The sequence below is a fragment of the Salvia miltiorrhiza genome, chromosome 4, assembly GCF_028751815.1.
Source record: "Salvia miltiorrhiza cultivar Shanhuang (shh) chromosome 4, IMPLAD_Smil_shh, whole genome shotgun sequence".
Classification (NCBI taxonomy): domain Eukaryota; kingdom Viridiplantae; phylum Streptophyta; class Magnoliopsida; order Lamiales; family Lamiaceae; genus Salvia; species Salvia miltiorrhiza.
Window position 1 is genome coordinate 48833545 of NC_080390.1, and position 25144 is coordinate 48858688.

The 25144-nt window shown below is 35.4% G+C and overlaps 5 protein-coding genes across 12 annotated transcripts; 3 read left to right on the forward strand and 2 right to left on the reverse strand.

The window, feature by feature from the left end:
• The first annotated feature begins 935 nt into the window (after positions 1-935).
• Positions 936-1415, forward strand: LOC131023546 (uncharacterized). The gene has a single exon (XM_057953092.1). The coding sequence runs from the start codon at positions 936-938 to the stop codon at positions 1413-1415; it is 480 nt and encodes a 159-aa protein (XP_057809075.1).
• Positions 1416-4106: 2691 nt separating this feature from the next.
• Positions 4107-9924, forward strand: LOC131020102 (uncharacterized). Of its 2 annotated transcripts, XR_009100609.1 has the most exons (6): positions 4131-4778; positions 5302-5338; positions 6811-7047; positions 7142-7189; positions 8880-9000; positions 9255-9365. XR_009100609.1 is itself a non-coding variant. In XM_057948768.1 (5 exons), exons 1-5 carry the CDS (start codon positions 4474-4476, stop codon positions 9654-9656), a joined length of 1029 nt encoding a protein of 342 aa, XP_057804751.1. In that variant the 5' UTR covers positions 4107-4473; the 3' UTR covers positions 9657-9924. The 2 variants fall into 2 exon arrangements, 1 of the variants encoding a protein (XP_057804751.1); XM_057948768.1 differs by lacking the exon at positions 8880-9000 and having other exon boundaries at positions 4107-4778; positions 9255-9924.
• A 387-nt stretch (positions 9925-10311) lies between these two features.
• On the reverse strand, positions 10312-11874 carry LOC131020103 (L-ascorbate peroxidase 3-like). 4 transcript variants are annotated; one of them, XM_057948773.1, is made up of 9 exons: positions 11717-11874; positions 11515-11639; positions 11382-11428; positions 11285-11308; positions 11124-11172; positions 10964-11046; positions 10816-10895; positions 10640-10742; positions 10312-10567 (listed from the first exon to the last, which is right to left on the reverse strand). In XM_057948773.1, exons 1-9 carry the CDS (start codon positions 11806-11808, stop codon positions 10385-10387), a joined length of 786 nt encoding a protein of 261 aa, XP_057804756.1. In that variant the 5' UTR covers positions 11809-11874; the 3' UTR covers positions 10312-10384. The 4 variants fall into 4 exon arrangements, with proteins under 4 accessions (XP_057804756.1, XP_057804753.1, XP_057804754.1 ...); XM_057948770.1 differs by having other exon boundaries at positions 11243-11308; XM_057948771.1 differs by having other exon boundaries at positions 11382-11431.
• Positions 11875-13902: 2028 nt separating this feature from the next.
• LOC131020101 (cell cycle checkpoint protein RAD17-like) lies at positions 13903-20670 on the reverse strand. Of its 4 annotated transcripts, none has more exons than XM_057948765.1 (13): positions 20512-20670; positions 20116-20340; positions 18565-18622; positions 18045-18124; positions 17914-17961; positions 17774-17830; positions 17531-17633; positions 16442-16752; positions 16011-16362; positions 15566-15691; positions 14890-15088; positions 14749-14809; positions 13903-14322 (listed from the first exon to the last, which is right to left on the reverse strand). In XM_057948765.1, the coding sequence occupies exons 1-13, from the start codon at positions 20668-20670 to the stop codon at positions 14119-14121; spliced, it is 1983 nt and encodes a 660-aa protein (XP_057804748.1). In that variant the 3' UTR covers positions 13903-14118. The 4 variants fall into 4 exon arrangements, with proteins under 4 accessions (XP_057804748.1, XP_057804747.1, XP_057804749.1 ...); XM_057948764.1 differs by having other exon boundaries at positions 13903-14334; XM_057948766.1 differs by having other exon boundaries at positions 13903-14334; positions 20116-20515.
• Positions 20671-20751: 81 nt separating this feature from the next.
• On the forward strand, positions 20752-24026 carry LOC131020104 (rac-like GTP-binding protein RHO1). The gene is made up of 8 exons (XM_057948774.1): positions 20752-20892; positions 20978-21341; positions 22106-22193; positions 22324-22433; positions 22567-22630; positions 23265-23329; positions 23462-23527; positions 23638-24026. The coding sequence occupies exons 2-8, from the start codon at positions 21243-21245 to the stop codon at positions 23737-23739; spliced, it is 594 nt and encodes a 197-aa protein (XP_057804757.1). The 5' UTR covers positions 20752-20892; positions 20978-21242; the 3' UTR covers positions 23740-24026.
• The last annotated feature ends 1118 nt before the right edge of the window (positions 24027-25144 follow it).

The following is a 25144-nucleotide window of genomic DNA, read 5'->3' on the forward strand; positions in this document are numbered from 1 at the left end:
GAAAGCAGCTAAATTAAAATTCAAAAATAATAAATTACAAATTAGAGTTAACAATGGCTTTATATCGATCGTATCTTTTTTTTTTTTTTTTTTAAACCAAACCTGTGTTGTATCTTGTAACTCTTGTTGACTGGATTAGACGCCATGTTCGACATATCGAAATCAGCAAATTAGCATATCATCTTTCCTTATGAAGTATATATTAGACTATTCATAGTTGTGACACTCATCCAATCTAACCTGACTCAACTTTTTAATAAAATATTCATTTATCTCTTATCCACATACACAACCTAATATAATTTCTAGTCATATTAGTGATATCAACCAACCTATATATTTTTTTTCACTTTATTTTTAATCAGTTAGCACCTATAATATTTTTTTATTATATTTATAAATTAAAATGTGGAGTCGGATAAGATGTAAAATATGCAAAACTTGAGAGTTAGGATAATCTTGCGAATTTGGATAAAAATAATTGAAATTATTTGAATCCATAATTTAAAATAGAAACAAATCCGTGATGAAAAAACTAAACAAAAATTACATAATATGAAATTATGAAGAAGACATAGATTTAGTTTTTGTGTAAGGATATAGCAAACTTAAGTTCTAGTTATAGAGCTGAAATTAATAAGAATGTCAATATGTTTTTATATATAAAAAGAAATTGTACTCCTTTTGTCCCCCAAATAACTTCTTATCCATTTTGAAACATTACCATTAATAATACTTTATTTATTCTTACTTTTCAATCTTTCACCATTTATAACACATTTTCACCACTTTCAATACTAGTTATTACACTTTTTCTCCATTACTAGTACACTTAACAACTTTTCTTTAAAACTCGTGTCGTCCCCTACCAGAAAATTATTTGGGGGACAGAAAGAGTAATTATTTGGAAGGCAAAGACACCACATAAAGCAACTATGACAACTTGGAGGATGATGCTCAACAGGCTCCCGACCCGTGACAACTTGAAAAAAAAGAGGATTCTCACGACCGAGGAAGAGTCCAAATGCAACGAGTGTGGGATGGGGGAAGAATCGTCAAATCATTTGTTTCTTCTTTGCCCGAAGATAGAAGAGGTTTGGAACGAAATTCAGAGGTGGTTGGGCATACCATTGGCACAACCGAATCATATCGAGAGGCACTACGATATGTTCATTAACCTGGGGAACAAAAAGAAGATTAGAACTCTACTTTTAGCAATTTGGGTGGGAACGATTTGGATGAGGTGGAAGAAGAGAAATGAGAAATGTTTCGAAGGCAAAGATTGGGAGTGCAAAAATCTTGTTTTGGAGATTAAGATTAAACTGTGGTGTTGGAATAGGATCTTTAAGATTGTTGAGGAGGAGATAGATCTTGATTCTTGGTGCTCCAACGACATTATCTGTAAAATATTCTAAGACTTTGCCTAGATACAACTGGTACCGTCTTTTATATTTTTTATCTGTTTTCTGATAATAATAATAAAAAAAAGAGTAATTAAATTTATTCTAAAAAATCTGAAAAATTACTCCAAAATTAACACATGACAACTTAAGAAAGAAGATATATATAATATAGTGGTGACCTCCGGGGGTGGATCAAAAATTGGGTCAAAGAAGCACACCCTTTTAATAAACATTATTCCAAAATAACATTAAAATAAAAATAAAATCCTACAATATTAAAATTTAAAATCCTCGACGACGTTGAATTTGAGCAATCACGCTCACGTGAAACTCCAACTCTTCGGGTTTCATTTGCTACATATCTTTGCCCATGAGAATGGAGTACGCCAGCTCCTGTTAAGTTCGGGAGAAAATATCTATGACTTTGACCATATTTTTCATGGTCGCGATTGATCTTTTTTGCTCGTCCGACGACTCTTCCTTCTTCTTTCCTTTGCTCTTGTCTCTCTTTACCACCTTTTGGCCTTGGGACTTTGTTACTACAAGGTGCATATGAGCGTCATTTCCACTGGAGTATAGCTGCCTCGTTGCTTCGTTGTCGTCGGCCTGTTGGGTATCTTCGCCACATCATCGTCTATTTTTATTCAAGTTAATTGCCTCAAGACCCCCTGAAGTGAGGCTTTTAATTCTTGAGAGAACGATGAAAAAGTTCCACCGGACGATTTTGGATTGCCCGACGATAGGCCGGATTTTGGGAGTGGTTGCTCCACCAATTTCCCCAATCATCCTTTATTTTTTTTTAGTATAATAAAAAAATTTGAAATAGAACGAAGAATGAGAAGAAATTTGTATAAAAATAAAAGTAGAGGATTGTATTATTTGGAAAAAAAAAGACGGAATAAAAAAGGAAAAACACAAGAATATGTCGTTGCATCAACGACCACAAAAAAAAAAAAAAGAAAAAAAAATTGCAGCAAAGAATGTCGTTGCTCAGGTTCTTTCATTCCCCCCCCCCCCCCCCCCCCCTATTTTCTTATGATATGAATTCGTGTGGGCAATACAGTTCTCTTTCGCACACCGGGTGTATATTTTCGCGTTCAGTGCACACCCCACAGACGTGGCAATAACTGCCCGTTTCTTGAGCTCCCCTACGAATGCTCTTAAGTGATTCAGACTCTTAAATCTCGATTTATTAGTTGAATGAAAAATATTTTACTAGTTGAATTACACTTTATCGTCATCAAACGTTATTTAAATTACCTCTGAGATTTTAGGACATTAAAATACGTAATAGTGTTATTGTCTAGATTTTTAAGCACCACAGTTTCAAAAATTTTATATTCTCATTCAATAGATGTCGCCGTCAAATTAAGACACATTCACAACTATTTTTTGTTAGAAAACCATTAATACGGGTTTTTTTTTTTCTTTTTAATTCTGTTGTGCAAGTGCGTTTCTACACGTAATTTGTATTGATATTTTCTTTGGGAAATGATAAAAGAAATTTACGATTTAATATCCATCTTGCAATTCTAACTTATTTTTGTGCTTCTGCTATGTAATCATTTTCTTTTTGCAATCACGATTTAGTATGTATTTGTTTGAGCATAAAACTAAAATTACACTACTAAAAATTTATAAATTTTATACTTAATTGCACACTAATAATGTCATCTATATAATATATAAAAGCGGAGTTTCTCCCCTCCATTTTTCTCTCTCTTCTTTCACTAATTTTTTTTCACTATTTTTCTATCTCTTTTTTTCTTTAATTTTCTTTTCTAAACATCATCAATTTAATTCATGAAAAAATACTTAATAAATTTATGTTCGTGAAAAGATCTTTAATATGGTATAAAAAAAATCATAAAAAATGACTTTAAAATGAATAAATTATGAAAAAATTAAAATTAAAATTATTTTATTTTTTCTCTCTGCATTAACATTTTACAACTTTTTATTTATATTTGTGTATGAATATATTAATTTATTTATTATGACGATTAATACTCTATAATAATAATAATAATAATAATAATAATAATAATAATAATAATAATAATAATGTGTAATGCCAATTTTCATTATCAAATAATTTTAATTTATTTATCATTATACTTTATACAAAGTTGAAAATATTCGTTTCAAATTTAAGATTTTATTGAGTAATTGATGTGAATTATTTTAAGTTATTTTATTATTAAAACATGTATGTCATTTGTTTATATTTTAATTTTATTTAATACTTTTTTTATTATTTATGCATGTCATTTAATTTCGATATTCGTCGTGCATCGCACGAATGGACTATCTAGTTTATACTTAAACATCGGCACCCCAGTATCTTTTTTTATTCATGCAGACATCCACCGTCTGCGTCATCTTTACCATTTACTGTCATTGGAAAAAATGAGGGAAGTTATAACTGAAAATTTTATAAAAATTTGGTATTTGTGTACAAAGTAGAGTAATTATTTTGGGAAAGTATTTCTGACATTTCCTCTCTGTCAAAAGTAATTCTTCCTCTTTTCGGAGGAGTAATTTGATAAAATTTATTTTAAAATTATATTACCTATTTTTCCTCAAAAAAAAGAAATTATATTACCTATTATGGAATAGGCTAGTCGCTTTACTTTGTCCTTTTACCTCTCTTTTCATGTTTACTTATAAAAGTGACATTTTATTCTACGGAATACATATTGTTATTGTAGATAGATATATAGATTTCACAATTTTACTATCAAAAGACTTTAATTTAATACTACTTGAATTTCAATTTCAATCTAGTGTAATTTTACTCCAACGTTCGAAAATCCCGAGTCCCCATAAAACTACTAACGCCGCACTCCTTTGAAAATTCTGCTTACTTTTTTCCTTTACTCGGCCCTCTTCCACACGCGCCACCTCCCCGCGCCGGCCGCCTCTTCCCGGTTTCATTCTCCGAAAGGAGATCTCAATACGACTGCGGAAGTTGCTAGAGAAAAAGTCCTGAGCTTTATTTATGAACTGTGCAACTAAATTCACTCAGCCGCCACAGAAAGGGGAATAGTTTGAGGAGAAAAAAAAAGGTATGGGCGGGGTGACGTCATCGATCGCGGCTAAGTTCGCCTTCTTCCCGCCGAATCCGCCTTCGTACACGGTGGTGGCCGACGAGTCGCGCGGCGGAGCTCTTTGCATACCGGAGGTTCCGCAGAGGGAAGGCGTCGACGTCTTGAAGCTGAGGACGCGCCGGGGGAACGATGTGGTAGCTGTGTACATCAGCCACCCCAAGGCCACCGCTACGATGCTCTATTCCCACGGTAACGCCGCCGATTTAGGTCAGATGTATGAGCTGTTCGTCGAGATTACCCTCCGGCTACGCATCAATCTGATGGGGTAACTTTTGATTTTTTTACATTAATTAATTACTTTTTGGTAGTATTAGTTCAGGTAACGATTATAGACTTGGAGAGGTGAAAAATAAGGAAGAGATTTGAGGTGATGTTTATCATTTCACTGACCGTAAGCTCTTGCAAGTTACGTTTCAATACTTAAGAGTATACCTGTCGAGCTGATTTCCTTGTCAAACTAGTTGGAATGAGTGGACGGGACCGTTAAGTTGCAGGTGGCGGAATCAACTTTGAGTGCACTGTTTAAGCCTGGACAGGTTTCAAAAAGTATCTCGATGACTGAATACTTAGGATAAGCATATGTTAGGGTAAACATCTATAATTAAATATAATAGTCTTATGAACAAATATTTGAAAATTTTCATTCAGAAATAACTTAAGCAGGTTCTGAAAAAAGCATTGCACAGTGTAGTCGTTACTTCCATCTCGGTTCTTATAATTAGTTATCAATAAGTGTTAATAGGGGAATCATGGTTACTTTTCTTACTTGCTTATTCTCTTTTTTGCAGGTACGACTACTCAGGTTATGGACAATCGTCCGGAAAGGTAGCTGCCTACTTTGAACAGCAACACATTTTTCTGACGTAGTAGGCTATAGTTAGTGGGACCGTCAGATTGCTTGCTAGTACAATTGCTTAATCCTTTTGGAATCAGTTTTTCTCGAGAATTTAGGAAGGTTATATATAATGATAAAATAATATGACATTTTTCATTTGTCATTCTGCTAGATATGCTTCTCCTAAGCAATGAGCTGCAAAATGTCTGCAATACCATTTGCTTGACTGTGATGATAACAGTGACCAATTTAATCCTTGTTTCATAGTCAGCAGTATACAAGTTACAAAAAGTAATTTAGAATGGATGTCTGCAAATAGAACTACATTGATGAAATATATCGAGGAAGATTGTGTCCATTGATATGGTTGTTCGTTCTTGCCTATAGTGTATATAGTAAGCGACGAGGTGTTAGATGGACTTGTAGTTCAGAAATGTAACCGCACTCATAAGAACCCAGATGCATCCTCGTAGAAGGTCAAATTTGAATTGTAGTCCTTAATTATACTGCCGCAGAAAAGTTTTTGTGAAAATTTCATGGTTCCAAGATGTTCAATTGCGTATTGTCTTTGCCCCTCCTCTATCTATTTTCTGAATATGGATTCAACTTGGAAATGAAAACTGGCAATAGATTCCCTTTTTTCCCCAAAAATCACATCTCATCAATTGCTATGCCCTTTTACCTGGCAATCGCCACCTCATAATTTCAATAATCTAGAGACAAGAAAATTGGTATGTATATGCTATCAGAGTTTCGATGAGGATGTCAATTATTAGTTGTGATTATTGTGTTTCAGTTAATTTTACGCATTGTTCAGCAGCTCTATGCACAAGCATCAGCTTACCTTTTTTCAGGATTGAAATTGACATCTCGGCTGGATGTGTGACACTTTCTATGCGCAAGGCAGCTTAGATTAGTGTTTTAGCTGTTTTTGTTTCAGTATATTTACTGTGGTTCAGATTAGGGAGTATAACTACTATTTATCGATATGCTCCATATTTATTGCCAACTTAGTCATGTCATCAAGGGCTTTAAGTGGTTACCATTTCACAGGGGATAGCAATTTCTGGATTTATACAAGTAATAATGTATTAGATGTGCTCAAAATTTTGTTAGATAGTTTTCTTGGTATTTGTGTTGTCCTAGTATACTTGGAAGGTTCATGGGGCAACTGACTTTCTTTGTACCTGTACTGGGGTTTTATCTTTTATGCGTGTAAACTGTTCTTTTTAAGAAAAAGATTAAGCACCAGTGGGAGCAATAACTAAGGACTTGGGTAAAAGAGTTGGTTGAGTAAATACAACATTCTGCAAAAGACTGTTCATTCTTTGATCTAACTAAGCATTCTAAATAATAAAGTTTATCTGAATATCTTTATCAGCAATTCTGAATTTCCCTCTAAGTGCTTATGCCACTAGCTCTTGTCATGATATGACACAACCCTTTGTTTTCTGTGAAACAGCCATCTGAGTGTAACACATACACAGACATTGATGCTGTATATAAATGCCTGAAGGAGAAGTATGGGGTTAAAGACGAACAATTAATACTCTATGGGCAGTCTGTTGGTAGTGGTCCCACTATCGATCTTGCATCACGATCCCCAAACTTGAGAGGTGTTGTTTTACATAGCCCAATATTATCTGGTTTAAGGGTATTGTACCCTGTAAAGCGGACATATTGGTTTGATATTTACAAGGTAGTTATTGATCTTAGGGTCCATTGCCTCTTTCCTTATATTGATAATTGGACATTTCTACCATTAACACTCGTTATTTCTTTCTTAACTACAGAATATTGACAAAATTGGCTCAATAGAATGTCCAGTTCTTGTTATTCATGTAAGTTGCTTTTTTGTTTGTTTCTGCCTTTATCCCTGTTTCTTGTACATTCTTGCACATAATTATTTGATCTATTAAAACGTGTTTATTGATAGTAAGAAATTGCTTGTTCGTTGTTGGTTATTGATAACCCCACCTCCCTAGTATTGTGTGTAGTTTGTAATTGTGATGCATCGACTAGCACTTATTTAATATTGTTCATGTCTATGGGTTACTTCCTATTAGTGTCGGTTGAAACATCAAGAGTAGATATTGATACAGTATTCTTATCTGAATCATATCAAGGTTCTTATCTAGGACCAGAAACGAGAACCTTGTAGGCTCCTTTCCTCATAAAACTTTATGTATCCTGCACAACTTTTATGTGGGACAAGGGCATGCTTGTGACTTCTGGTTTGCATGTGTAACTAATAACTTAGGCTGTTATTCTCCCTCAGAAGAGAGTCCAAGAGTAGCATTAATTCTTTCAAGTGAATTTATAAAAATTCAAATTGGCTGAAGTGGGATCAGGGTAGGACTTGAGAGATAAACAAAAGAAAGAAGAAGAATAGAAGATTAGGGAACGAGAGAAGCAGTAAATATGAAAAACTGAAGGCAGAAAGAATTGAGAAAATAAACAACCTAATGAAGGAAAAAGAAGTAAAACTGAGAATTATAGAAGAAAAGAGGAACTAGAAATTGAGTTTCAGGAAAGATGAAATTAAAAAAAAAAAAAATGAGGAAATCTGAACCTGCAGAGCTAGAACTGGACTTGTAGATGTTTTGGGAAAGTAGATGTGCGTGGACTGGTCAGATGAACTAGAGATGCTGCTATTGGTTGCTTAAACATCTTCAAGAAATTGTATACCATACATCAAGCAATTTTCCAAGGTTTTTCCTGAACAAAAAGGGCATAGGCAATATGGTATTTGCCAATTAGAGGCAAGTGCCTTAAATATAAAATATTTCTAGGAACACGATCAATGCATCAACTACTTGACAAACCTGAATAAACAAAAAGTAAAAAGTAGGGGAAGCTCATTATTCTGTCTTTAAATATATAAACAACTACGATCTTGAAGCAGAATCCTTGCCTTGAGGAATTAGTTTTCTCCCTCTCGACTTTTTTTATCTTTTAGCTGTAGTGGCAAAGTGATAAATTGATAATCTATCCAGGACTCATGAGAACCTGATGTCGTGAAAGTTATCTTATTTGAGGTATGAGGAAACTACTAAAACACTAGTCGTGTATTCTTAATTGATTTGGCATCATATTTAGCCTTCAGTATGGTTATGATGTTGTATGGCTCGTGTCTTTTAGCAAATGTTAAGCTAGCATATAAATTATCCAACAAATGTCACTTTTCAAATATGTTTTGAGCAAGAGAAAAGATTATCAATGTTCCAAGTCCAAAGTTGGACAATTTGCTAGCTTAGTTTGCCGTGCTCAATTGGGTAGTTGAATTATTTATCTTGTAGGTGAACTATCAGTAATGTGATGCTAGTAGTAGAATTCGCATAAGTTCTTATCTCTCTGCTGTAGTGAATAATTCCTCAAGCCATACTTAGTGAGGGTCAATTTACTTGGCATACTATTGATTTTACATGATTTCATTCGTAGCTCATTTCAATCAGATTGAGTGTGGGCCAAAGAATCCAGAATGACTGAGTATGTAAATTCTAAATCATGAAATACCTGATGACTTAACAGACTGAGGGGAAGACAAGACGTATAATGCAGCAAGAGCAGTTTTGTTAAATATATAGCTTGAGGAAGTCCATCAACCCATACAATTAGCACATTTCGTTGACATATAACTTACATGGTCAGAGTAAGTTATACGCTTGCATAATTAACTTCTACTTTACACTGAAATTTATGGCAGAACCTAATTGACTGTTCTGCCACGTGGGGTATTTGCCTTGGTTTAACATTATTTTTACTGGTGACATGATGATGGGGGAATTTGTGCATTAATTGTTTCGTCTGAGATATTTACTGGACTTGAAATGCCAATAGTTTAAGGTGATTTTAGTTTTCATTTGCATTGGGGAGAATGTTGCTAAATATTGGTTCGGATAATAGGGTACTTCTGATGAAGTTGTCGATTGCTCCCATGGGAAGCAGCTTTGGGAGCTTTGCAAGGTAAAATATGAACCTTTATGGATAAATGGAGGTGGACACTGCAATCTTGAACTATACCCTGAGTTCATCAAACATTTAAAAAAGTTTGTTCTGGCTCTTGGGAGATCAAAACCAGCTGTGAATGGTGCGGTAACGACATTGCTAAATTCAGACAGTAAGCTTACAGCTGGTGAAAGCAGCGGCACAGAGACATTTGATTTGCAACCAGATGTTCCAGAAATTTCTAGAAATAGTTTGGATAGCCGGCTTGACAAGTCCAAGAAGACGAGCAAGCCTGAAAAATCTAGAATGAGCACAGATCGTGTCGACAGATTCCGGAGAAGAAAAGGGTTGATCTGGTGACATGTTAGAAGACATCAGGTTTTGTGCAACCTGAGTTCCTCACTCACCTGGGAAGGTAATGTTAGTAACACCATTTCTGTGTGCTGATTTAGTAACTTACCTCAATCATATTTGATCTGATCTTGTCAAAATAAAACGGCATTTGTTTTAAATTGTAAAATTTTGTATTGATTAGATGCGAGCAGCTTGTAGTTTTACCGCTTTTCCTAACTGCAATTCTGTATATTTATATCAGTGGTTTGTAGGGAAGAAGTTGCTATGATCTTCAGTTTTTGAAATTTATTTAGGTTTTTAGTTTTTTTTTTCAGAAATAAAACTTTCCCCATGATTAAACAACGTGGATTGTAGCATTCTGCTCATTTTAAAAATGGTAACTATCAATCAATATTCATCATATTACTTCCCTGACTGTCGTCTGTGATGGGGACCACAAGTGTTGTTGAGAACATTCTGTATGGAATGATGCTTCTTGAAATGGCTGAAGATTAGTTTCCAGATAAAATGTAGGAGATGGTTTGATGATGGAAGAGACGAGAGGAAAATGTTTGTGGTGCATTCCACCCATGTCTAAGGTGGTAGATATGTTGGAAGGAAGTATTGAATCCATAAAAATTCCACACTTTTTTCTCCTACACTCTTCCTAGGCATCAAGTTAACATGAAATTCTGTTTATTGAATTTCAATTTGTTGTGAAATGTATTTACATGGAACAAATATGACATTACTGATCATTTAGACAACTCTGTTTTGTTTATTTCATACAAGTAACTCAGAAACACCACCGTGACAGCAACAACAGCCGCGATCATCGTCTTCTTCATGGCTAATCTTAAAGACGATGGTGGACTGAATCCCAGCTCGGAGAGCCTTTTGTGCGACGCAGCATAGTCCCGGAAGAATGCTTCTTCATCCTGCCATGCATCAATGGATAATAAATAGTAATAATAAGAATGAGTAGTGTCAAATTGAACAAGTGTTGGTACCTCAGCATAGAGGGTCACAAATTTCCTGAATTGTGGATCCTCCACGAGAACCTTATCAGTGGGTAGTTTAAGCAGGCCTGTAGAATCGCCTCTAAGAAGCTCCCTGTTGATGATCCAATTTAGAGAAGTTGATTGGCATTTGGAATAAAGGAGTGGAGTATTATCTTGATTCTTACAGGAAGTAAGAATTGTCAAATTTGAGAGGATCGCGGGTCCAAGGGCCTTGGAATCCAGATCTCTCAGCATGTGCTCTTCCCTGTTATAACAAAGCATTTGATGGGTCCATTCCATCCAAGATTGAGAAATTTGAGATGTAAAAAGTACCAGTGTATGGCCCCCAGATAGTGCTACAATATCTTGGTCGGATAGACCCATTCGATTGAAAACATTCCTTAGGTGAGAAGCACCTATAAATATGAGAGACATGAGTTTTCCTGCTACTTTTGGAGTATCAACAAATAAGTTTTCTTCCATTTCATATAACCTTGTTTGGCGTCGGGAAGGCGGCCTTCTTCCGGGGAGGCCATAGAATCCTGCCAAAACAAACCTACTCTTTCAAATGGAAGAATTTCAGGGGAAAATGATGATAAGAATTCAGTGCACCTTTCGGCCTCCATCAAAGTCGATGGTAGGGCCTCCAGTTACCTCAACAGCAACCACGCCAGCAAGCTCAAAACACACAACACAATGCCTGTCATTACCAATTTCATCATACTTGTTCCATTTATAAGTATATATATACCTGGTAAAGATCTGCATATGAAACTCGCGGGTGTTTAGCTTTTACTTCTTCTGTTGTCAAAATCAAGAATGGAAATTAATCTATAATTCATAAGTAATGTAAAACGAGGCCCTAGTCCTAGTCCTAGTCCTACCACAAAGATCAATGGCAATTTTGAGACCAGTATTGGCTGCATGATTGAGCTCAGCTTGGTTCCTGATTGAACCATTGGGTCCTCCAGTCTTTGTTTTTGCATCATATGTGCCTGCATCGTGCCACCTACAACCATATATAACTTGATTTTAGCTACTTGTAATATAAATTTGAATAAAAAATTGATTGAATAGTGTAGTTACGCCAAGCGAAGCATGATGGGGGCACAATTCTTGGAAGAGATGAGGGCTCTTAGATCCCTCCGCGCCCTCTCCATCTCTTTACCATCTGCCATTGCTCAATTCAACTTAAATCAATCAATATCAAGATTTTGTATGACTCCCTTCTTAAATTGTTTTTGCAATCAACAAAGTCATGGAATAATAGATCAACACAAGAAAAGAAAAGAATCGAGCATCTCTTATTTTTGTTAATTCTCTCCCGAATCTAGGGATTCAGATTTCTTGTAATAAAAAATTCTTCATCCAAATTTGCGGCAACATTATGCTTTTGTCTGTTAACAAGTGTCATAGAATTTCAAAGTGTGTGATTATAAATATACACTAATTCTCACAACATTCTTCTATCTGTTCTAAATTCCAATGCATGCTTTTGATGAGTTGCATTAATGTATATTTAATTATGTTGATATTTCTTATTTTCTCAAGTTTAATATGTTTAGATTTTGGAACTCAATTATATTTTGTGTTTTATTAGGTGTTCTGTTGGGATTTATGAAAAAGAAGGCAAAACGTAAGAATAATATATATGGTTTTGAAAGTGAAATTTAAAAAGTTGAAGTCTTGAAGGTAGAAAAGGAATCAAAACAGAAGAAATCAATAAAGTAGACATCTAGTTTATGATTTAGATTGATATACACTGATGCAGGGAAGCGTATATAATTAAAGCATTAATCCGCTGATTTGTCGTTGTATACGAAAAGAACATGGTGACAAGAGAAAAAACCCTAATTTTCTTATTAAAACCAAAACGTTTGATAATGATAAACAAAGCCCTATTTATATTAAATGTCCAATAAATAAAACTAATTAACTTATAACCAACTAAGGTTAATTAAAAAAAACCATGGCAAAGAAAACAAAATAAATAAGCAAATATGAATTATAAATTATAAATCGGGCCTTTAATTTGTTGCATATTTATTCAAAATTCATATCAAAATTAAAGTAATAAGTTTAAAAATCAAATGGCCAAATTGTCACAAGAATTTGGATTATTTTTATATAAGCCTTTTCTCAATCTAATTTGTGGTCGTCTCAAGGTCAAGGGATGGTATGTTGAACTTCAAATTGTGAGTTCACAGCACATGTTATTGCTTTATTTCTCTTGAAGAAAGAAACAGCAAACCCATAATTTCTGTTCAGCCCATAAAGAAGTGCAGGAAAGATAGGAAATTATCCTCTTCAAAAGAATATATAAACTCAACTACGGACACATTAACATTTTCTGGTTTATTAATATGCAAATAATAGCCTAAAAATTCAATCTGTCGATGTTTTTCTATAATGTCAATTCAACCAAAATTTAGGTAAAATGGTCAAATACTACCAAATTTAATGAGTCAAAAACAGCTGACGAAGCAAACATGCAAATTCATTAGCAATTATTATCAACGACCTAAACTTATAAAATAAAATAAAGCATAATAAGAAAAAAAAATTAAAAAATGTTGAAGAATTTTCCAGTCTGACTATCCATCGTCCAAGAAACACGAAGATACATTGCATGTATTATATATATAACCAGAAACAGTCAGTAACCTTGTGTTTAGTATCCCAAGCCAACTTTGGCAACTATTCAAAAACAGAGACCCAATTTCACTCTCTCATGTAATGTTTATATTTACTATTTCACTGATTCAATAATTTAATACTGTCCTTATAAAAAGTACTCTCTTCATCCCACAAATCTTGAGTCACTTTTCTTTTTCGGCCGTCCCATGAATCTTGAGTTATTTTCTTATATGGCAAAAAAAATTTCCTTTATTCACATTTTCACTTTTTCACCTACCACACTTTACACACTAAATACTACTCCATTTTCTTAATTTTCGTATCGAAAAGAAATGACACAAGATTCGTGAGACGGAGGAAGTAGTGTCTATTTTTAAATGGCATGGATTTTAATAAAGTAGTTGAATGTGTTGTGAATGAAGTAAAAATCTCACTTTATTATAAGTGAAAAATTTACCTAAAATAAATTGGATACACTTTATGAGAACAAACAAAAATAACAAATTAAAACATTTTATGAGGACAGAGAATTACTCAATAAGCATGGCATGTAGTTGCAGTAATAGAACAAATAAATGGAATGTTCATGGAAATTATTTGTTAAACAATTGAAAAAACAGATTAACACGAAAAAAAGTAACAATACACCTCTTGTCCTATTAAACGCCATAAGATTAAATGACCAAACAATGCAGATATCATGGAGCAGTTAACAATTCCTCACTACGAATGTCGTAAGTAATATTTCGTCAAAAAACGATGAAGAAATTTCCTAAAGTAGACCTGATATATACATACATCATTTACATATTAACAAAAACAGAAAGCTGGCGGCGGTAAAGCATCGAACGCTACCACTCTTCTATTTCATCATCGTCAACCTCATCATCTAAGCTCATATCGCAGCAGTAATCTTCAGCAAAGTTAACTTCATTTAGGACTTCAGCATCTGCTGCAACTCTATGTCCAAGCCATTTGAGTGCAGGATTATATTCAGTTGCTAAAGTAGAATGGCTGTACAAACTTGCACTGATAGGAGCATCAACTCTTTGACTCAGTATTTGACTCTGCAAATGCATTAACGAGAGATGAAAAACGGTATGGATTAGATATAAACCAAAGGTGTAAGTACATTTTTTCCTAAACACTACAAGTCAACAGATCATCGCGGCATAAAAAAGGTTGATGACACAAGATGAAGGATGTTTAGGTTGATACTCTGAGAAACATACTGAATGGATGTGGGGAAAAAAACACACACACACAACTATGAGTAAACATCGGACTGGTTCTTTCCATAAGCAATTATCTGATAACAAAGGAACCTAGTATATACATTTGAAAATCTAATAATTTAATGGGAAGTTGGTTATCTCATTTCCGAGCACAAGAGCTAGTAGAAATGTCTAAAGATCAAATTCAAAGATATCATTTTGACAATGATATAGATGTCACCATTATTATGTCCTTAGCTAACATACCTTATTGTGCTTCAGAGATTGATCAACCTGCCAGAGCACAGGACGGCGAATTGCATGCCACCTGCATAGCCAGAAATAGAATGACCGCCATTAGCATCTTGTTCACCAAATAACAAAGAACACATTTCTCAGGAACTATACCGAGAAGATAGGGGACTGGTATTCCCAAACAAAACTCCACGAACAGCAACTGAAGCAGCGGCAGATTGTAAGAGGTTCTCAGCTTCCCAGGTTTTACTTAAACCTCCAATGGATGGGGTGAGAAGCAAGTCAGTGTCGCTTAAATATGCTCCTACAACCCATGCATCCTCAATTGCCTCCTCATTCACAAAATCTAAAACTGTGATTACAATCATCAAACAAAAATAAAATCACCAATAGTCCAGCTCACTCTAGTTTACAAGTCTTTGGATAGTCTAACTCTCACATAGAAAATTACATAAGTGTAATCTGGAAAATAACACAGATTTGATATCACAGGGTAAATATAGAAACAATTGGGCCTTGAAGTATATAACATATCCTCACACATGATTTAAGACATTACTAAAATTTTCAAATGGAAAAGGAACTACTCCCTCCATCCACGAAAAAGTTGCATACAGTTTCCTTTTTGGTCCGTCCACAAAAAATTTGCCACTTCCATTTATAGTAATAGGACTCACACAACTCCACTCACATTTAAAGTGGAACCCTTATTCCACCAACAACTTCACTCACATTTTATTAAAACCCGTGTTGTCCACAATGTGGCAATTTTTTTTTGGACGGAGGGAGTACTATTTTAAAGAAGGAGATAGCATACAGCATGGATTACCATTCTCATGGAGAAAATCAGTAACAAGCCGCGCCTGCCCATGTGCTTGACAAAGCACCAGCTCTGGATCATCCATTTTGATCTGACACCTGGTAAATTTCTCCTTTAAAAGAATTGCATCTGTATCTACAAAACGATGTAAAAAAGTCAGTACAGCAGCCACAAATTTCTAAATTTGTCTATTTTCTTACATCTAAAAATGGCTGTTGAAGGATTTTCTTTTCAAGATTTTGACTCATCTACAAAAGAAACAAGTTCATGTATCCTAGTATTTTTGTGTTTTAAGATACTTAGGGAAGGTGGGTCTAGCTCACACCATGATGGTGATGGTCAAACTCCACTATGAAGTTTTAGCTCACACGCATTAATTTGCATTTCCATATATCTCCATCAGTCTTCAACACTTGAAGCATATGATATACACAAGCCAATTGCATTGATATACCTGGTGGAACTACACTTCCAGTCTCCCTCTTGTTGTGCAAAAATTTTCCCAGTGCATGAAATAGTGACAGAGTTGCATCTTTCCCAAATGGCAGAACTCCATCATCAAAACAGCCAGTCTCAATCTGTTTTTTTTCTGGATAAGTTGTGACCGAATTCGGAACAGATAAATAATCCATGGGATGTGGTTTCAATGAGAAGTACTGCAAAGATGTAATAGCATTTCTTATATCTCCTCCACTGGCTTTTGCTATAACATCGATATGCTCATCATTCACTTTGAGTCTTTCCGATCTGCAAATTCTTGTAAGTACTCTTTTGATGGAATTTACAGTGATTGGATTAAGCATCACCTGAGAGATTGAGTGGATGCAATAACATCAGCAAAACACAAGTAGTAGCTCTTTGATATGACAAGCTGAGAAACACAACCTTATAAGCCCCTGCATTTTGAAGAGATAACTGGAGCTCTTCCCAATACCGGCCATTTTGTTCTGAAGATTCAGATCGGCCATAGTCATTGATCAATATGGCTGTTGGAAGACGGACAGATTGCAGAAGAAGATACAAGCACCTCTGAAGTCTTCCATAGGAGACCTTTCCATTCACCATAGGGAGATCATCAATTAACAGTACAACTGATGCAGGAGATACTCTGGTTAAGGATGAAGAAACTAATCCATACTTCCGTATCCTTTCAACAAAACTTTCAAATTCATCCAACTTTGACATATACTGAATCCCTATATCAGAAATAAAATTGAATAAAACATTATCAAATGTCAATTTTGGACCTTATCATATGTAACAACAGATGGATGTGAAGTATCTGATTCAATAAAGCATACTGCATATATTAACGTGAAAAACTAAAGAAATGCAAAGTGAGAGAGAGATTGAGAGATGCAACCAATCAGTCTCCTGCTAAATCACAATCCTACCTTATAGATTGATGCTTAATAAAAGTGCAGCAACTTTAAATTGTATTCAAGAACTTTAACAACACTCAGTGCAATGCTGAACTATCTGGGTCAACCTACTCATAAAAAAAATACAAATTTATACCACTATTATAACATGTTTCTTTCCCATTTTCCCATATTTTCTTGGACAAGGAAGGCAACAAAGGAGAAGCACGGATAATCTTACATCTCATTTCAAACTATTAACCTAAATCATTATAGGTCCAAGGGGCAATTAGTCATGTATTTTACTTTTGTCTTCAAAACACCAAGAAAGAAAGGAGGTTAATTCTCTGGGATTTTCCCCAGATAAAATGAAATTAGTTAAGGACAAATTTGGGTTGCACCCGGTTCTAACTTTCACATGATGTAAGCCGCAGGCCCTCAGTTCCTATATGTTGTATATCTCAAACATTTATGAGGCTAACATTACTGTTTCCAAAACATACCTACACAGCTACACGTTTAAAATCTAGCAGTACAACTATCCATGCTCAGGTGCTTAATATTTACAGCTCGGATGGTACATATGGAGACTGGATATAGACAGTGAGAGTACCTGAACCAGAATTATGCACATGTTCCTGCCATATCGTGGGGGTAGGTGTTCTCCATTCATACACTTCCATTCCAAGATGACATGCAACAGCATAGATGGTAGCCTACAATATTATGTCATTGATGAATAAGCATTATTGAAACAACCAAAACATTCTCTTAACAAAGACAATGTATATTGTTCCACATTGCATAATGATAATGCAAATACTTGTCAGAACTAGGTCACAACAATAATGCTTACAGATTTTCCAACTCCCGCTTGCCCAGAGATGAGGATCACATTACTGCATGAATTATCCTGCGCATAGTAAGAAAGAATGCCTGTTACTTTTAAGAAGACAGAAGAAAATATGTTCTCAATGGTTATGTTAGAAGAGATACCGCACTATTTTTGAATTTCTCCTCAAACCATGATTTAACTTCTTCAACCTGCCAACCAAGAAAAAACCATGCACATTACATAACTTAGGCGTGAATAAGTTAGGAAAAAGTAATCGTAAAGTGGTTTGCACCTTCTTCTTATGAACGGCCAGCTCCGCTAAGCAACTAGGCGTATACTTTTCAACCCACAGATCCTTGTTACCACTGGAACCTATGCAATACCATGTATTTACCAAAGATCAGAGCGACAGCAAGTAAAATTACACATCCATCAAATGAATGTAGACAAACCAGCCTATTTCAAAGAAGGAAGTGACCTGTATTCAATACTTCAAAGTTCAAAATAAAAAATTTATAGCAACTGCAGATAAATCAAGATTCAGTGCTCTCATACAACAAGCAAATAAGGATATAGAGATAAAGGGGAAATATTCATAGAGTACTAAAAAATAAACACAAAATGAACAATGAGGACCTACAACAGCATGGTCATGATAGCAAATAATATATGAGTATATTAGTAATAACAAAGGAAGGACCATTAATCACAAAGAGTAATCCTATATACTCTTCATAAAAATAGGAAAGGCAACCTCAATATAAATAGTGAGAAAATGCAATCTAATAAATAAAATCATAATAATAGCATACCAGATGTTACCTTGAACTGAGGGAACCCTTGATCAAATTCCTCACAAATCTGTTTGACCTGAATTCAGTAATAGCATGAGAAATTATGTAGGATTTCAATATTAACCAAGAGAAAAAGTAATTATCGGAACTTTTCAGATCTTTTATCACATTGTATTATTTTCAAGGCTTACTTTTCTCAACAGCCTGAGCCTACATTCACCAGCATTTGACAGGTTACAGAGCTATAGGGATGATATTGTTTCTCAGAAACAAATCATCCACGAGAATATGACCATAACCAAATATTCTCTAATTTCCTAAACTGACCTTTTCATTGATGGGGACATTCACCAGGATTGACGGTCTGTTCTAGTTCTCTTTCTCTAAAGCACATCAACTAAGAATTCTTGATTATTGAATTAGAATGAGATTCAAAGTAACTTTTACTAGGTCTAGTAACCAATGCACTGGTTTTAAGCAATCTTTCTTACTCACTAGAAACAGGATACCTTTTCCAAAAAGAGAAGCTTATATATGTTTCATAAGAATTATCATATATTTAATTCCCTCTTCATCAATAAGAATAAAGAAACTGAATAAAACGTAGAACAACTTGATGTCCTTACACATAAGATGGGTTGCCAAATATTTTAAACCTTGACTGTTGCTATTTTCTAGACTAATTGAACCTAAGTGGTTATCTAATTAGAAAACATGGTTCACACTATCTTCAACTTTACTTCATCCAGGTCAACTGATACGCATCATCAAATGACAAATGACTTCAATAGTCACAATAAAATATCATTCTTGAGTAGGATCTATTTTCCAACTAATCCATCTATTTCCAAAATAACAGGAAAACTATGCATTATTGTGTGACTGTGACTAACCAAAACCCAGAATGAGGCCAAGAATGTAATCATGCAGCACTTTGGTGGTAAGCTTCATGCTCTCTCAGGCCAGTAAGAGACCCAACAGCTCAAGTGGCTACTGCCTCAATTTTGATTGACAAATCTATGAATTTCATGCTTCAAAATATGTAAGCTCACAGGAATATCTCAAGATGCATTTGCCTAGTTACAAAGGTGCAAGAAAATATCTTATTACTACAATTGCAGTTCTCTCAGTCTCACTGTCAGCCACTAATCAAGACCATGACTCAGTTTAGGATGCTTTTCCATGGTCTTCTTAGTTCGTTGTGAAACAATGTATCAGTCGGCCAATGAGAATGGACCAAGAAAGGAGCGACCATAGGGTAACACAGTGAATAAGTAGAATCCCATTTATATTCTTCGAGTCTTAACATAGCCTGCATAAACTAGCCAATGCTAAAATTTATAATGCACCGGTTAATGTTATATTTGAAATCCAGCATTGCTGAATACTTAGCCCTCCACTAATAGAAATTTAGCTCAACAAAATTACCCAGAATCTACAACGCAAAAGAAATGCCAGGGCTGTGAATTAAAAACAAAATCGTTAAGCCAGTAATTTTTTCAAATTGAAAGAAAACACCCGTAATCCAATATAAAGGTAAATGAAATTGCAACAGATGCCAGAACGTACCTCATCGAAATCAATGACGCTAGAGTTGTGAAATGGCGATGAATAAGACCTGGAGACGGAAACCTTCTTAGCCCTTTTAGGGTTTTTCCTAGTTGGAGCTGATCTCGAGAATCTGACATCAGTTTTCGACGATAAGTTTTTATCTTTAACTTGATCATCATCGGATGATGAAATGACAATGGTTGAATTCCGTTTCCCCTTCCCCATCGAAGGCCAGTTTTGGAACTGCAGTTTGGCAATTTTTACAAATTAGCAGTAAGATTTTTTAAACCCTAGAAAACGGGTAGAGGCAATTTTGGGGAGTGGCTTCGGTTTTAAAAAGCGCGGGTTATCAAATTAAATTAAAAAGGGTAAAAAAAGAAACGCGGGTGGTATTGAGAAGCGTGCACAGCGTACCGCATAAGCTTGTATTGTGCAGTTGAATTTTATATAAAAATATACGTATATTAAATAAACCAAAAGACAGCGAGATGATAAAACAAACATCACGGGTTGAAATATGTTTTGCGGAGGAAAGGAAAAAATAAAATATAAAGATGTTTGATGAATGGACATAGTTTTTCATAACAAATTCTCACTAAAAATTCCTAAACTTAGATCTAAACTGCAAACAGAGTATTAAATTAGAAATAAGCCCAAAAAACGTGGAGCAAGAAGTAAATTTGAAGAAGTGGAAAGTTTTTAAAACAATGTTGGAAATTGGGACCCAAAGAGAGCAGCGAGAAAAACGGTGGGGAGGGGGAGCGGTTCAACGGCAGTATTTCCCGGCTAAATAAGGTATTATGCGTGATGGCCACCCATTTTCTTATCACACCAATTTTCTCTGATCAATTAACCATATTATTCTTCTTTCTCTCTCTAGATTGTGATCCCCCATTTACCTTTCCAACCACATTCTTCTTCCGTACATGCTGCCCCAAGAGTTAGGGTTCGAATTGGCTGATTGTCTACTTGTCCCATCTTTCAAGGGGAGGAACAATGGGAAACCCGGAAACTGTTTCTGCTCTTTTTACGTGTGTATTGTGCATTTCTGGTAATTAGGTATAGTCGGTCATTGCACATTGCCTAGAGGGAGAGTGAGAGTGAGAGAGAGAGCGAGGAAGCGGGGATAGTTAGATTCCGAAAGAATGAGCGCTTCAAGATTCATCAAGTGTGTGACGGTGGGTGATGGTGCGGTTGGAAAGACATGCCTCTTGATTTCCTATACCAGCAATACCTTCCCCACGGTCTGCATATTTTTCCTAAATGATCTTTGTGTTTCAACTATTCACAGGATTTGAAATGTCCCCCTTTTTTGGTGTTATATGTATTCTTGTGGAATAGATGAAATGGGAAATAGAAAGTATGGTTCCCGTTGTGCTTTTGTGATGATTATGAACTTGGATTAGGATAATTGATGAAATTTTCTGGCGTTATTCAATGAAAAGACACAAATATGCATAGAGGCACCTTATGTTTCCATATCGTTACTGGTGATATGGGGATTGCTCTTTCTCCGAAGTCGGAAGATTTTGGGAAAACTAGTACTGTTTTATCGATTTTGACTTTTTATTTCATAGTTGTGAGAATCATATTGAGAGTCGAGACAGAGAATAGTTACTTGACATGGGATTTTCCTTATTGAATAGGTGATTTTTCACTTAAAGATAGACAAGCACATTGATATATTACCATCTTTTTGCTAATAATTAGAGAACTGATTCTATATTTTTCTGTTCATCTGGATCTTGTCCCCTTGTCGAGTGAACCATAAAATTGGTGCTACTTATCGAAACAATTATGTTGTAGATCTCAGGGTAATTTCCTCTTGTTACTTGGCCAGCCCCAGCATTTATTTTCTGATTTATTTGAAACAATTATGCCGTAATGGTCCTAGAAGCTAATTGCTCTGGTGTTGATTTGCATCTGATATGAAGCTATATTCTTTATTATCTGAAATATGACCCATCATATGTTTTTAACATTTTTGTTTGTTTTTTGTATGGCACAGGATTATGTGCCTACTGTGTTTGATAATTTCAGTGCCAATGTTGTCGTCAATGGAGCCACTGTTAACCTAGGCCTGTGGGATACTGCTGGTAATTAATAGAAATATATTCACTGTACTTCCGAAGATGATTACACCTACAATTGTATAAATGAATTTAGTTTTGTGTTTCTTCTTATAGTTCTAACATATGACCCTAAGGTTATTATTCTGTGCAACAGGGCAAGAGGACTATAACAGATTAAGGCCTTTGAGTTATCGTGGAGCTGATGTTTTCATTCTGGCATTTTCTCTTATCAGCAAGGCAAGCTACGAAAATGTTTCCAAGAAGGTATGGATTTGATTGCCCGTACAATATTTCTATTAATCCTTTTTTCTTTTATGCTGTCCACTCTTATTTGCAACAATATCTTTATGTTAATTGTCCTTTTCTTGTTGGGGTCTCTGGTGCATTTCTAATTCAGTGGATTCCCGAATTGAAGCATTACGCTCCTGGTGTCCCTATAGTTCTTGTTGGCACAAAACTTGGTAAGATATCAAATTTCAAAGTGCATGAACCAGTCTGTTGTTTGTTAAAGATGCTTCTGCTATTGTGTTTGTTGAAATTGAGAATATTATGATTGGTTTTCTTAGAAGCATGACAGATATATCTTGTCAGCTTCAAGTTCTCTGCCAGACTGCCATGCTTTTGTACAAAACACTAGCCATTCTGTTGGAATAGTATGCATGACCCAAGAGTGAGAGGAGACTCTTTTGTTTAGTTTTTATAACTACAAACTTCCAGTTTGTAATTATCATGCACCGCTATGTGGGATAAAAAATATTTAAGTGAATGTTCCCCCATATTTTAGCCCGTGATACTTACGATAAGCTAAAACCGTTGCTAATAAAATTTTAGGTGAAATCACAAGCGTTTGAAATCACCGTCCTTTCTTGCTTTTAGAAACTGTTTATGTGATAGTAATAAGAACTTACCCTTAGTTTGGTCCCCTGCTGGACTTTATTCATTCAAGCTGCTCACATCTGTCTACCTTGTTTGTTGTGATTGTATAATTCTGGCATTTCTTTCTAGATGATCATTTCTATTCTTCTTTAATGTATAGCATAATTCATTCAACAAAGGTCTTATTTGTTGTTTGTTCACGACTTGTGATGGATTCAGATCTTCGGGATGATAAGCAGTTCTTTGAAAATCATCCAGGCTCTGTACCAATCACCAATGCACAGGTGAAACTCTGTGGCTTGGGTTATGCTTATGTCAGCCTTCTTTTTTTTTTTCTTTCTAGTATGTATTGCTGGTTTCTGTGATGGCTAGGCTCTATTGCTGTAGATTTTATTGTTGTCAATCTAAACTTACAGGGAGAGGAGCTGAGGAAATTGATTGCGTCTCCGTCTTATGTTGAATGTAGTTCAAAAACACAAGAGGTACGTTGCTATTAGTTGCCTACTTTCAGAGAGCTTTTACTAAAATCACTTTCATCACGATGTCAAGATATGAAAGTGAACCTGTTTTGTTGCATTCTTTTTCAAAACAGAATGTGAAAGCAGTTTTTGATGCTGCCATTAAAGTTGTTCTCCAGCCACCCAAGCAAAAGAAAAAGAAGGGAAAGGCTCAAAAAGCCTGCTCGATATTGTGATCAGCTTGAGGTGAAGATATATGTCCACCTCTCGTCGTTCCACACCATCTACGTCCTTTTCTCTTCCTTTTGCGTAAGAAGTAGGAAATCGCCGTGTATTCCTTTGCCCAAAGTACTATTGATCTATGTGAAAGTGCATGTGGCTTGAATTCTACATAGTGCTTTTGGTTTTGAATTGCTAGGTCGCACTTTTAGGCCACTTCCTGTTTTCCTTCGTTTTTGTTTATGTATCGACCAGACATAAAACTCCTAGTATTGATGCTTGTTGAATTGTTTCTTCTACTTAATTTGTGTTTTGTAATCATGAGTTTTGATCACAAGAGGGTGAATGCGATTTTTTGGGGTTCTACATGTGTAAACCTAGAATATAGGGGGTTGGCAATTAATTTGTTAATTTATTTTCAAGGAAAATAATTCATCTCAAGTACTAGAGGATTGCGTTATTTTTCAGAGATTAATGTACTATTTTATGACAATTATTTATGAAGCAATTGTTATGATCAAATTAGTTCGGAACGAATTATTCTGTAAGAACAATGCACAAATATAGTACTCGGTGGCTCGGTCCACTAAAAATGTACAACATCATCTGATTTAATATTTCATAAAGAGTACATCAATTTTTTTGTGGACATAGATTATACTTTCTCATTTAACTACAATTACTCATTTGTATATAATCACTTAATCAACCATAACCATTCAATTCTATATGGTGAGACCTTTTATCCACTAAAATCTATCAATCATTTTATTAAAACTCGTGCCGAACTCAAAGTAGTACTCCCTCCGTCCCAATAATGAAGACACACTTCATTTGGGCACGGAGATTAAGGTGAGGTAGATTAGAGAATTAAAGTGATGTAGTGTGTTTAATTAAACTTATTTAATTCCTATCTAATTATTCAACTCTTTCTCTCTCTGCTTCTCCTTCAAAGCTCCTCGGCGGAATCGCCGCCGACCACCGCCGTCTCCACTAACGCCGACCACCGCTTTTCCCAGAAATTAAACCTATAAACTTCTCTCTTCTTCCCTTCTCATCTCATCTCAGAAATCGAACCAAGAAAATTCCTTCTTCTTCCCTTCTCATCTCAAAAATCGAACCTAAAAAATCTGGAGATGGTGGTGGAGATAGGACGATTTTTGGGACGATTTCTGAAAATTGGTGCTAGGGGTTTTTAGGCGGCGCCACTGGAAATGACGGTTGCAGCGGTGGAGATCTGGGGTTGGAGAGGAGGGAGGTGGTTGCGGCAGTGGAGATCTGAGGTTGGAGAGATGGGCGGCATTTGCGGCAGGGAAGATCTGAGGTTGGAGAGGAGGGTGGCGGTTGCGGCAGTGGGTGGCGGTTGCGGCAGTGGAGATCTGAGGTTGGAGAGGTGGGCGGCATTTGCGGCAGGGAAGATCT

Coding starts and splice junctions, on each gene's coding strand:
- LOC131020102 (XM_057948768.1), top strand. CDS start 4,474: ATGGGCGGGGTGACGTCATCGATCGCGGCTAAGTTCGCCTTCTTCCCG. Junction 4,779..5,301: donor CTACGCATCAATCTGATGGG/GTAACTTTTGAT, acceptor TCTTTTTTGCAG/GTACGACTACTCAGGTTATG. Junction 5,339..6,810: donor ATGGACAATCGTCCGGAAAG/GTAGCTGCCTAC, acceptor TCTGTGAAACAG/CCATCTGAGTGTAACACATA.
- LOC131020103 (XM_057948769.1), bottom strand. CDS start 11,808: ATGGCAGATGGTAAAGAGATGGAGAGGGCGCGGAGGGATCTAAGAGCC. Junction 11,173..11,242: donor ACTTTGATGGAGGCCGAAAG/GTGCACTGAATT, acceptor TTGTTTTGGCAG/GATTCTATGGCCTCCCCGGA. Junction 10,896..10,963: donor TATCTGGGGGCCATACACTG/GTACTTTTTACA, acceptor TTGTTATAACAG/GGAAGAGCACATGCTGAGAG.
- LOC131023546 (XM_057953092.1), top strand. CDS start 936: ATGACAACTTGGAGGATGATGCTCAACAGGCTCCCGACCCGTGACAAC.
- LOC131020101 (XM_057948764.1), bottom strand. CDS start 20,670: ATGTCCATTCATCAAACATCTTTATATTTTATTTTTTCCTTTCCTCCG. Junction 18,125..18,564: donor TCAGTTCAAGGTAACATCTG/GTATGCTATTAT, acceptor GGTATTGCATAG/GTTCCAGTGGTAACAAGGAT. Junction 17,831..17,913: donor AGAAATTCAAAAATAGTGCG/GTATCTCTTCTA, acceptor TACTATGCGCAG/GATAATTCATGCAGTAATGT.
- LOC131020104 (XM_057948774.1), top strand. CDS start 21,243: ATGAGCGCTTCAAGATTCATCAAGTGTGTGACGGTGGGTGATGGTGCG. Junction 22,194..22,323: donor AGGCCTGTGGGATACTGCTG/GTAATTAATAGA, acceptor TCTGTGCAACAG/GGCAAGAGGACTATAACAGA. Junction 23,330..23,461: donor TACCAATCACCAATGCACAG/GTGAAACTCTGT, acceptor CTAAACTTACAG/GGAGAGGAGCTGAGGAAATT.